Genomic DNA, 13,282 nt, shown 5'->3' with positions numbered 1-13,282 from the left:
ACACAGTTTCATTAGCATAATTATTATTCAAAGAACTGCTGACTGGTGGAAAGAAAATTCGCAAGAGTTCCATATTTCATCAGAACAGGTGACAATTTTTGGAACCCCAGAGGCCAAACCCACAACACACACGCACACAACTGTGACTTTGCTGACAAGCAGAGATAGAAAATAATTAATAAATGATGAAAAAGGGAGTTGTTTCTTTTTTAAAAAAGTAGAAGAATAAAGAAAAAGAGAGAAATTGGAAAGCAAAATAGATCAAATTCAATAGGTTGTCACATCACACGTGCGTCGAGGGGAAGAACACAAGTATTCAGTGACGTCGAATAAGGAACAAAACATTTTGTACAAACAACGAAAGTTTCGCTTTCTTGTGCATTCATTGGAAGGGCTGGTCGAGCAATAAAATCGGAGGTGAAGGAATGCAAGTCAGATGAGAGGGAGACAAGTTAACGAAGGACATGGCAGTCCTTCCTTCATCTTGGTGCCACTAATGTGGTGACGTCTCCGTTGCTAATTTCCTACAACCAAGGATCCCAAAACTGAAAAGACACAGACAGAGGATAATGTCCGGTTAATAAGGCATTCCAAGAACGCGTCCCCGAATGATTTGGGTTAACCTCTAGAGGAATGGTGTTCCCGAGAAGTGGACGAGTTGAGGTAAACAGGATGGAGGCCATGAGAAATAATCAACCTAGAGCAATGCCCCCCAATGGCCGGCCGGAAAGCTCCATTAGAAGTGTTCGATAAAGATCTGTGGTGTGCCGGTATGGTTGGAGAACCAGGAAACTGCCTCTGTTACTAATGCGTTCACATTTTGAAAAATGCGTTTTGCAAACTTTCTGCATCAACTTCGAAAATTGGAAAACGTTCAAATTCCACACATGTACATGTCCTGTTATTTAACGCTCAGCCTTTTTCCAGCTCATTGTCCAAATCTCAAGAACCAGTGGACTTGCAAGGATACGGATGAGCAATGATGATGTACAAGTATGTGAGAAAGTGTCCGTGAAGGAGTTTTGGATTCTTAGTAAATCAAATGCAGGAAGCAAAGCATACTGCTGTAGTGCTTGGAATACCATGGGGATGGCCGAGAGAGCACTCCTTGGTAGAATAGTCAGTTAAATCAACATGAACATTTTCTCATCTAATACTAGCAGAAGTACCCGGCGTTGCCGGGCGGGAGGGGAGGGGTGGGGGGGGAAGGGGAGGGGGGGAAGGGGGAGGGGGGTAAGGGAGGGGGAGAGGGGGGAGGGGGGAAGGGGAAGTGAGGGGGGGGCAAGGGGGGAGGGGGGGAGGCAGGAGAGGAAGGGGGTTCATATATATGCTGGTGGGTGAATGTGGCATTCATCACGTTTCTGAGTTAAGTGTGATGCCGATCAGGAAGAAGAAGAAGCCGTACTACCAACTTTGTACACACTTCCGGAATTGTTTGATTTATTTGTATTCAAATGGCTGGCGAATGTTTTGTATTTATTTATGCGAATCCGTACTTGTATATAACGGTCATTTATTTAAAACTTCTTGTATATAACTGTCTTGTATATAACTTCGGCACTATCGAGCGATTTTTTTTTTTAACTCCAAAAGAACGATTATTTAAAAAAAAATAAAAAAATTGTTTGCCATAAACACTCCCAGGCACCCACTGATGAACCTCTCAAAGTTTGACAAAGATCCGTTCAGCCATCTCTAAGAAAAATGGCGACACAGACAGACAGACACACACACAGACAGACAGACATCTCTCTTATATAGTAGAAGATATAAAATGAGCTCGGTTACGCGTCCGTGTCCGTGCGTGCGTCCGGCCATAGACGGGCCTTATATTGTAGTATTCCTGAAAACTCCTGTACCAGTTCATAAAGTTGTGCAAATCATCAAGATTTAGTGATTCATGCACTTTCTACATCCCCTTGATTTGCTCATTCAACTGGTGCTCTCAACATATTCATCACCAAGGGAATGTGGGACAAGGACATTATAAGACATCATTGTACTTTTACATGAATTATGGCGACATTAAAAGACAATACTCAAATCGACATAGCATCCAGGATTTAATCCTGAAACCCCCAGCTTCACAAGCGGAGTGTTCAGATGGGAACAATAAACAACGCTTAGCTGGTCTTGGATATACATATACGATGGATGATTCATCTGGATTTGAACCCACAACCTCTGGGCTATCATGAAAGCACCATTGTGGCTACATCAGCATTGCATCAATATTGCTCAGGAGGAAGATACTAAAAAAAAAAGAGAAAACCTTGCTCGGGATTGGTTATTACCGTATCTTCTCGTTACTTACTCAAAGGGATAATTAAGTTGGGTCATCTGGATAGCCTGATGACCTGATTTGTGGAGACACACACACACACACACACACACACACACACACACACACACACACACACACACACACACACACACACACACACACACACACAGCATGCCCGGCATCGACTCTGCATCATGCTCCAATTATAATTCCATTGTACCTGCTTTGTTTCACAACCGTAGGTTACCTGTTATCGCGCAGCTATCATGTCCACCACACAATAAAAACACACCTTCGAGACACACTCCCTTCCTGCAAATACATTCGATGAACCAGGATCTACATTCATTCCATTCATACATCTGGTGGTGCAAACCATAACACATACCTCGGTCCTGAAGTTCGACACCCATTTGATTGCGTCATAAAGTCCTTAAATCCTTTGTGCATGCAATCAATCAATGTATGTATGTACAAATTCCTTAATGAACCTTACACACTGTACTTTCAAAGGAAATGAGACACAAGCTGCACCCATGAACCACAAAGTGCGTGCTTTTTCCTAAAAGAAAAAAATAATAATAATAAACAAATAACTGAATAAAATTGAAAAGTTACATCAAAAGTTGTGGTTTACACATAATAATTACATCCACAGATTGTCTCTCAAAACTCTATTATAGACTCTGGTCTGTCTCATCACCTCGTTCTGATGTCATTCAAAAACCCACAGCAGTGTTTGAAGACCAGACCCCAAAGGCACAGATCCCGAATGCTCACTTTGTGTACTTCTCTCAAAATTTCGTCAACAAAATTGTTCCTGAACCACTGCCTCCCCACGATATAAAAACATCCATCACCCCTACAATTTTAATGCTGCAAGGAAGTATAGCAATCCAGCTGAAAACTCCAAAAGAACACTCACCACTTTGTCCTTGTCAGATTTTCCTTTTTCTGTCGCTGCTCTCGAGCCATCGGACTTTATGTCAGGAAGTGATGGACTGCTCAAGTGTGTGCTCGATTGCAGAGCTTCTGCAAGAGAAGCCTTTTCTTCCCTGGTCTCATATACTTTGGCTGGGATGCAAGAGGCCAATTCTGCAAGTTGCTGGGATGAGGTCAAATTGTCTGGTGAGACCACAGGTTCGACCGCATGCGATGCCGTGGCAATGCTGGGCGATCGATCTGTTTTAGACAAATGTACCGAGTTGTCTTCAGAAGATTCTGAAACATCACGATTGTCACTTCCTTGACAACGTTCCAGCACAACTCGCCCTCCTCGCTTCTTTGAGTTACGCCGTACCATACAGGGCGATAGCAGGTTTGGGTCAAAGGTTAGGCCTTTGGTTACATCACAATAGTCATCTCTACTTATGACTGTGTCTATTTCCTTACTTTTCTCCACCATAGGTGATTGAGACAGTGTCCATTCTTGTTGAACTGCTGTGCCAAAGTTCCCTGTTGCACCACATTCCTGAGACCTTTGCTCAGCTAGGATGGGTTCACTTCTTGATGTTGGAAAGGCCACTTCTGTCTCACTGATGGTCTCTCCGAGAGACCATGCTCCAACCCGTACAAACTCCTTATCGCCACTGCCACCTCGTCGACTTGGGTCGCTAAACGACTTCTTGAACGTCTTTCCTGGTCCCTTTTCTTCAGAAGAGTCACGGCAGGGATAGCTGACAATGCTTTGGATGACTGTACCATAATCTCGGAGTCCCTCATCGCTGCACACTGACAAATCACTAACAATACAGTCATCAGGCACAGATGTCAACTCTCCCTCCCCAAGACCACTGTGCGATTGCTCCAAAGACCACAAGAGATTACTGTCCAATGAAAATGTTGATTCCTCATTTGGTGGACATATGCGGTATGGTGTGGGATCACTGAGTGATCGAAGGCCCTCAGCACCAGTTTCGCCACTACCACTGCTACTGCTCAGTTCCAATGCTCCATTCCCTAGCGTGCAAAACTTCCGTCGACGACGTGATCCACTGTACGTTAAAGGAATCTCCCCGAGACCTTTATGAAATGTGTCACTGTCCATGCCGGCCTCATGGGTTTGGGTAGCATTGGCCAGTGGACCTTTCTTCCAAAGCCATGAATCAGTCTTGTACAGGTCATGTGCAACAGCACTGCCTGAGAGATACCCAACCTCAGTGGCCATTTCTAGTTCCGTGACAATCCCCTCATCTGTTGTGCTCGACTCTTCCTCAAGGTCTTCCAAATGAAGTCTGGGCCAAGATGACCTCTTTCCTTCATTACCATCAATATTTGGTATTGTATTTGAGGTTTCACGTTCTTTCATAAATTCTTTCAGCAATAATTTCTCCTCGGATATTATAGACTTTGATTTTGCATCAATATCTCCCACATCAGTCTTAATCCCAAGGGAACAATCAGTATCATTTACTCTGTCCCCACAAATACTTTTGCTTCTTAAAACACCAACAGATACATCCAATTTCTCTTCAACACTTTTCGCCAATGTGTTCTTGCAATTAACACTTGACATCAGATCGTTGCTGTTCACAGCATCTTTGAAGGACGGCAACACCTGCTGACGGAGTGTGTCTGTTAAACTTTTCAAGGACAATCGCTCCTCACACTCTTCAGATTCACCAGGAGATTCCCTGGCTTTCATCGCCTTCAACCAAGAGGCACCGGGGCCTAGAATATTGAGAAGGGCTGCAGATTCAGAAGTGATATCTGGATTAGACATTGACTTGCGAAAGAATCGACTGTGTGGAAAAGCAGTCATGGCTCGTTCTCCCGACTTGGCAAACCTCATCTGCTTCTCAGTCATAATAGAAAAAGGCAAATTGGGTCGTGGTCGTGCTCCAAGATTATGCAAAACCTCCTCACTCTCCAAACTAAGCATTCTTCCGACACTGCCAAATGTCCAATAGGTCCTCCCATTATCATCATCTGTTAACGTTTCAGTGCTTGAACAGTGACTTTCTGTAACCGGGAGAAAGGACTGCAGACTTACTTTGGTGACCTTTGACACGACTGGAGAAACTGATGAAGCACTTTTTGAAATGCTACATAAAGAATAATTTTCAAGTGGCATTTCATTTGAAACCACTCTTTGATCAGCTTGAGGCGATGGCTCCTTTATCAATAATCTTGAGGCGGCAACATCATTTTTCCCAGCGCCGTCCTTATCCTCTGCTGAATCGGAGCTAATCTCCGTGGCAATTTGTGAATGTCTACAGATATCCCTCTCACCATCAGCGTCAGAATCAATAACAGAACTCTCCATGGGTGGGGACTTTTGCCTCCTGGAAGGCCTCTGTTCCTGTCCATTTTGGTTTAAGATGGGATAAAAATCTGCTTCAACATTCCTGTTTTCAGAATGAGATGGATCTCCCTTAACTGCCATATGTTGGTCAATCACTGACCTGGCAGCGTGATATGATAACATATCTTCATGAGAACTGGAAAGACTTGAAGAACTTAATGGCATCTGTGCTATCACCCCTGTTGACTCACCAGATGTCTCAACTGTTGCTTTACAATATTTTTTGGCGTTTGACTCCCGAGCCCCCACAGGCCATCTCCTCTCCAACTGGCTCCACCCAACCCTTGGACCAGGTGTGGGACTCAAGGACATACTGCGACCCAGTTTGGTTGCTGTGGTTCCTCGCTCGGGCACAGAAAGGAACCTTCTGGAATCGAGGCTGGCAGAGCAATGTTGCCTTCGCTGCTTACTTTCGATCTCCCCAAGAAACCGAGCCTTGATTTCTGCCACACTGGGCCAACCAGCATCAGTCATGCTGCAAGGTTCGTATCCAGAACTTGAGCCATCGTTTCTGGATTTCGAGGCAACTTTCCTGGGGGCAGTCTGACTTTCATCATCATCCCCTCCAACATCTGGTGCGGCACCACGAACAAGCCTTTCATCTGCTCTCTCATCCTCTTTTGGTCCCAAGAATGGTTTTGAGAGTCGCAGGATCGACGGAGACACCGGGTGCATCTTCTTTGCATTGACTGTCCATTGTCTCTCATGCTCTGCTCGTTTCTCAGTGGTCATGTTCTGGTCCTCAAATTTCACAGCATCTTGCACATCCTCTGTCTTTGACAGTACCCTCGATTTGATGTACTTGTTGTAGACCGTGCAATACAGCTTGCCTTGAAACCCGCAGTTGTCTTTCTCGCTGTCCATCTTAAGGCTTGTGTAGAAGTCTCATCCTCTTCATTCTTTTCATTTCAGAAGTTTTCAGAAGCTGGACAGTATGATCCTTCTTGTCTCTTTAACATCTCCTGCACAAGGCACTTCTCAGAGATGTTTCCCAAACTTTCCTCGACCGTTGCCAACTCTTCTCCTTTCTCCGTCTGAGTGGTGGAAGTTTTTTCGCGTCTGCTTCGATCAGCCGTTAGCGATTATTCCGTTTCCGTTACGTTGCGTCTTCGCACGGCTGCAGGAACATGGCATTTGAGTGGGGATAAAGAGAGGATAGACAGAAGCACACAGGCGGACAGATTCAAGTAGCTGGAACCTCCTGTAGCTTCATGCACTCACCGACAAGAGCAACTCAAACAGCGGACGGTCGCTGCAATTGCTATCGATGGTGAAAGCGAAAGAAATACTCCAACAGGCACACAGACAGCCACAGTCAGAGCACTAAGGGTGCAGCAAGAAACGGACAATAAAAATGCTCGGCGAAGTTCGCAGTTCGAGCATCGTAGGCCCCTCCTCCTACCGCGTATCCCCCGAACGTCATGTGGTGGGTGGAGCTCCTTGGGCCTGACATCTGTAGTTCTTTTTTCCGTCACTTTGCGCAATTAAAATGCAGTTTGTACAGTTTTGCTGTTTTTCTGTTACAATTTCTCATTCGCCTTCAGTATTTGCAATCGGACTCACCTTCTAAGCTCCTTTACACCCTCCACAATTTCCTCATCACGTGACGCTCATCCTCACGATGTCCCATTGTCTCGGTCCCCATTGTCTCGGTCCACCCTCACTCCCTCTTGCCTTCAACATCCCCCTCCCCGTTCCTTTATGTTTCCTTCTCCGTTTAGCTGCAAACCGCACTTCGATTTCTATCGCAGTTCCTTAACCTATATCGTGATACAAATTCACTCTTAACCAAGTGTTAAACATGAACACTGAACCAAGTGTTAAACATAAACACTGAACCAAGTGTTAAACATGAACACTGAACCACGGAACCAAGTGTTAAACATGAACACTGAACCAAGTGTTTTAACACTGAACCAAGTGTTAAACATGAACACTGAACCACTGAACCAAGTGTTTCAACACTGAACCAAGTGTTAAACATGAACATTGAACCACTGAACCAAGTGTTTCAACACTGAACCAAGTGTTAAACATGAACACTGAACCACTGAACCAAGTGTTAAACATAAAGACTGAACCACTGAACCAAGTGTTTTAACACTGAACCAAGTGTTAAACATGAACACTGAACCACGGAACCAAGTGTTAAACATGAACAATGAACCACTGAACCAAGTGTTTTAACACTGAACCAAGTGTTAAACATGAACACTGAACCACTGAACCAAGTGTTTCAACACTGAACCAAGTGTTAAACATGAACACTGAACCACTGAACCAAGTGTTTTAACACTGAACCAAGTGTTAAACATGAACACTGAACCACTGAACCAAGTGTTAAACATGAACACTGAACCACTGAACCAAGTGTTAAACATGAACACTGAACCAAGTGTTAAACATGAACAGTGGTTTTATACTTTCAGAAGCATATAAACTACTACTATTATTTGCTGCATTGAGCATTTTTACAAAGAGAGTTTGAACAAAAGTGACTGTTCACTAAAAACTATCTCTATGATACAACATTATTGTTGATATGATACAACATCTCATGAAATGGTTCATGTATGTATCTCCAACTGCAAACGTCATAAATGGTTATAGAAGAATTGATTCAAATGAATGATTGCAATATCATGAAGGGTTAAAATGAAGGGTAAAAAGGTGGCAGGATGGCCGAGAGGCACACACCTACAAGCTGTCTCACCTGGGTTTGAATCCCGACACGGGTATAAACTGTCATCTGGTGCTCCAGAAGCAGAGTGATTCATCAATGTGTGTCGTAACTCGGATGGACGCTAAAACTGAGTGTCCCATCCACCGACATTAGTTTGTGGACGTCAAGGATGCCATGTCTCCTTTGGCTATCGAAGAGTAGGCGAGCTATCGCCGGCACCATGATCAAATCATAAATATCTGCCAAAACTACTGCTGGGAAGACAATGGCAATACACCAAATATAACCCGTCAAGAAACTGCTTCGGACAATTACAACCCGAACCCTAAACTTTGCTTCTGCAGTGTAGTACACCAGAGTCTGGGGGTATTGCAAAGGGTTAAAATGAACGGTTATCGTATCATAAAGGGTTAATTGAATGGCTATAGTATCATAAAGGGTTAAAATGAACGGTTATCGTATCATAAAGGGTTAAATGAATGGCTATAGTATCATAAAGGGTAATAATGATTGGTTATAGTATTGTTACGGCCCGCGGATAAGATGTTGTGTTTGCCGAGTGGATGGTCCCGCGGTCGTACAGTTACCCCGACTAACCCGATTCCCGAACGTTGGCCGGATCGCGCCACAGATATTCAATAGGGAAAAGACTAAGGCGACACGGATGTGAAGAAGAAGCAGACAAAAAGGTTGGAAATACGAATACAATTTATTTGCTATTTACAGGCTCAAAAAAACCAAGGAGAAGGAAAGATAAGAAAATAATATACAGAAGATTTTAGAGACACAGTGCAACGCTAGCTTATATGAGCTTAATTAACTACCCAGGGACAAAACAAACAGAACAAACTCACGTACACCAAAAGGATGGAAAGGCAGGAGGTGGATGGCTGGAGGGAGAGGAAAGTCCAAGGGGTCCTGCAGCATGATCGGCGCGTTTGGCAGCCGCCGTTCCTTCGCGGCCCTGCTCAAAACCGCCGTCCAGGCCCCAAGCGGCTGTTGAGTGTTGTTGCTGCTGTGGCCGCCGCTGCTGCTGCTGTGGACGTCGCGTGCTTTGCCAGGACTACAACAGGCTTTGTGCTTCCCTGGATGATGATCTCCTTAATGTTCTCTATGTTCTTTTGCTCACATGCCAGCCTCGGACTCTGTTCGGAAAAGCACCAGCTCAGGAACAAACATCGGTCCACTTGATCAGCCGTTGCTGTGTACAAAGCTTCCTTGGGTGATCTCAATGTACTCTCGCAGTTGGTTCTCTTACAATTGGTTCTCTCTGGATGATCTTTTTACACAACTCAGCAACTACTCCACTCTCCAACGTCCTTGCGCACGCGCTTTTATAGCGCCTCCGGCGATCAAGCCGCCGGCCTTCAGGACACGCCCATCGGTGTGCTCACCTCGGCTCTGGTTGGTCGCGCGACCCTCTGGCTCTGCCCTTGATGACGACGGGCGGGCACGCCCCTCTTCCCTGACCCGAGCACATGTTCAATGGTGGTTTTGGAGGGGATGTAATTGGCAATCGAGGCTTGGCAATGATGAAAGGCAATGAAAGTTTTGGGAGTGGGAATGGGGAATGAAAGGAATCTACTCTATTTCACTTGGTGCAATGGAGTGTCATCTTAATGGAAAACAAGGCCTTACCCTAATACACATAATAAAGATCTAACTATCAACCAGGGGGAAATCTATGATTGGCTAACGTGTATGCTTTATGGAATTAACTACGGGAACGCCCTTTGACCTTTATACAACACTGGAGGCAGGAGGGTCCAGACTTAAACAATAATTCACAACAATTTACTACAATACAACACAATAAAAAAATACAATCCTCATATCCGCAACAGTATTATAAAGGGTTAAAAGAAACGGTTATCGTATCACAAAGGGTTAAATGAATGGCTATAGTATTATAAAGGGTAATAATGATTGGTTATAGTATCATAAAGGGTTAAAATAAACTGTTATCGTATCACAAAGGGTTAAATGAATGGCTATAGACTATAGTATTGTTATGTCGGTAGGGTAAAGCAATATCTAGAGTCAGGTAGATCTGAATAGGTAACATGCTTCGTCTGTCGCGATAGGGAATCTACCTGTAATAAGTTCTATGTTAGTCCGGTTTGTCGGGTTAAGATGTCTGCTTGTGAACATACCAGGATGTTCGAGTGTTAGATAGTGTAGGGATTAAGAATAAACCCCTGTGCGTCACACCTGGTAATCAAACATTGAATCATTGGAATCTCCCGTGATGAAGCTACCTCCGAGGGCCTTTCACTTACTCACCGCAGGCAGGTTGGTGGTCTTTGTCTTCTACCGACTCCACTCCGGCCTTGCTCCTCCAGCTCTCTCTGGGCTCTGTCCCGCAAATATTCCTACAGGTCGGACAAGATCTGCCTGCAACCCTCTTATGGTTAAACTGCCAAAATCAAGACTCTCTGCTCACCTTCACTCCTTCATTCCTCTTTTCTCCCGCCTCTGGAACAAACTCCCTCACTCTCTTCAATCCCACTCCTCCCTCCAGGTCTTTAAAACAGCTGTTCACCACCATTTCTTATCTTCCCCCATCCAAAACCTTGATCTTTTCTACCCCCACTAATTTCATGCCAAATCCACTTTTTTGAAATACCCACTTCTTTCCTGGAAGTCCTTGGTGTCCTCGTGTTTATACTTCTCCCACCCGCCCCCCCCCCCCCTTCCCACGCGTCCTCCCCCCAAGCCCTCTCCTCCCACACATCTCCCTGCCCTCAAATGTTATGTTTATGTGCTTCCCCTTCTCTCCCCATCTTGTCTACCGCTCCCCTTTTTATATACTTTGTTTGTTTGTCTGTTTGATTTGTTTGTGTGATAAATGTTAGCTCTTTCACGAGCCTCGATTATGTATGCAAAAAAAACAAAAAAAAAACACTTTGTCCCTTATGGCAATGCATACCCATATAGACACTTAGACAGGCCCTTAGTACAACATTAAATAATTCCCTTCCCTGACAGGCCACAGGCCTAGCCACATCGAGAGCATGAGATATCACCACGCTACAGGCCTGTGATTCGGTGGGGGGCACTGATTGGGTGGCGCGCCAAGGCTGACGTCATCGCCGCAAGGTTATATAGGGGCGCGCGCCGAATGACATTTTGCGTCTTGCACATGCGGCTCTTCTTGCTTGCGCAGCACGTCTCTCTTGCAGTTTGAACTCTTGCGCAGCACATCCCTCTGGCCCTCTTGCACGTCCAGCTCGAACCCTTGTGCTTTCTGGCGGTCTCTGGCTGTCTTGTGCTCTCTGCGCTTCCCTGCTTGGTCTTGGGAGGCCCCTGGTGGTCGTTGGCTCGCCAACTGCGTGGTGCTCGGAGCGGTGCTCGGTGCTTTGGAGCTTAGAGTGGTGCACGGACCTCGTGGGCGGTCGACGAGGAGTCTGGGGTGGGCGTTGGCTCGGGCCTTCGCGGTGCTTTGGAGCTTGGAGCCAAGTGGGGACGACAGACCACAGACAGATAAGGACGCACCACAGAACATTTTGCATTACATGACGAGACAATTCTTTTCGAAATTCCTTCCTGTGTCCTGTTGTTGAGTCTGGTGTGTGGGATCCCAATTTACGAGCATTATTTTATCATCATCGCGTTTCATTGTCTCGGGTTCCGGAATAAACGTGTTTATTTTTGTACATTCTAATTCGGTGTCGAGTACATTAATTTCCCTGCAGCTGCCGTCGTTCGCCTTCCACAGTTATGCGCTCCCGCTTCTTCCTCTTCCCTTCTTCTCTTCCCACGTTTGATAGCAAAATCCGTATTGATAGTCGCCTCCGTTAAAGCCGTTCTGGTCTTCCGCGGTCCCTGGTATTAACCGGAGGGATTCGCGCGACATCCGCCAAACAAACACATGTGCCAAACCAACACATCCACCAAACTAACACATCCGCCAAACAAACACACGCGCCAAACTAACACATCCGCCAAACTAACACATCCGCCAAACAAACACATCCGCCAAACAAACACACGCGCCAAACTAACACATCCGCCAAACTAACACATCCGCCAAACTAACACATCCGCCAAACAAACACATCCGCCAAACAAACACATTCACCAAACTAACACATCCGCTAAACTAACACATCCACCAAACAAACACATCCGCCAAACTAACACATCCGCCAAACAAACACATGCGCCAAACTAACACATCCACCAAACAAACACATCCGCCAAACAAACACATCTGCCAAACAAACATGCGCAAAACTAACACATCCGCCAAACAAACACATCTGCCAAACAAACACATCCGCTAAATAACACATCCGCCAAACAAACACATGCGCCAAACTAACACATGCGCCAAACTAACACATCAGCCAAACAAACACATGCGCCAAACAAACACATGCGCCAAACTAACACATCCACCAAACAAACACATCCGCCAAACAAACACATCTGCCAAACAAACATGCGCAAAACTAACACATCCGCCAAACAAACACATGCGCCAAACAAACACATGCGCCAAACTAACACATCGGCCAAACAAACACATGCGCCAAACTAACACATGCGCCAAACTAACACATCAGCCAAACAAACACATGCGCCAAACAAACACATGCGCCAAACTAACACATCCGCCAAACAAACACATCCGCCAAACAAACACATGCGCCAAACAAACACATGCGCCAAACTAACACATCGGCCAAACAAACACAAGCGCCAAACTAAAACATCCGCCAAACAAACACATGCGCCAAATAGTCCGGCAGTCGGAGGGTGTAATAGCTGGGCGGCTTAGCTAAAAAATTCGGATCGATTGTGCCTTTTCCCTTAAAAGCATGAAACTTGGCACATGGCTAGAATACCCGAAAAGAAAGATTTTTAGTCCAGGGGGCATCCCCAATTTCACCCCATATGGCGGCCATCTTGAAATCCAAGATGGCCGTCATACAAGACCTATTTTGATGAATATCTCCATAATTAGAACAGATATCAAAATGGTTGAAGTGCCTATACCTACATTTTT

The 13,282-nt window shown here is 45.2% G+C and overlaps 1 protein-coding gene across 2 annotated transcripts in view; it reads right to left on the bottom strand.

Moving 5' to 3' along the window:
- ARHGEF17 (Rho guanine nucleotide exchange factor 17) overlaps window positions 1-6,580 on the bottom strand; it is a 143,667-nt gene extending 137,087 nt beyond the window's left edge. For both annotated transcript variants that reach the window (XM_068132298.2, XM_068132299.2), the window contains exon 1: window positions 3,210-6,580. In XM_068132298.2, coding sequence (XP_067988399.2) covers window positions 3,210-6,452 — 3,243 coding nt within the window. In that variant the 5' untranslated portion in view covers window positions 6,453-6,580. The remainder of the gene's footprint in view (window positions 1-3,209) is intronic.
- Window positions 6,581-13,282: the final 6,702 nt, after the last annotated feature.

The sequence above is a fragment of the Myxine glutinosa genome, chromosome 12 (assembly GCF_964187855.1).
Source record: "Myxine glutinosa chromosome 12, kmMyxGlut1.1, whole genome shotgun sequence".
Taxonomy (NCBI): domain Eukaryota; kingdom Metazoa; phylum Chordata; class Myxini; order Myxiniformes; family Myxinidae; genus Myxine; species Myxine glutinosa.
The sequence above is the reverse complement of the archived record's forward strand: the minus strand, read 5'-3'. Positions and strand labels throughout refer to the sequence as shown.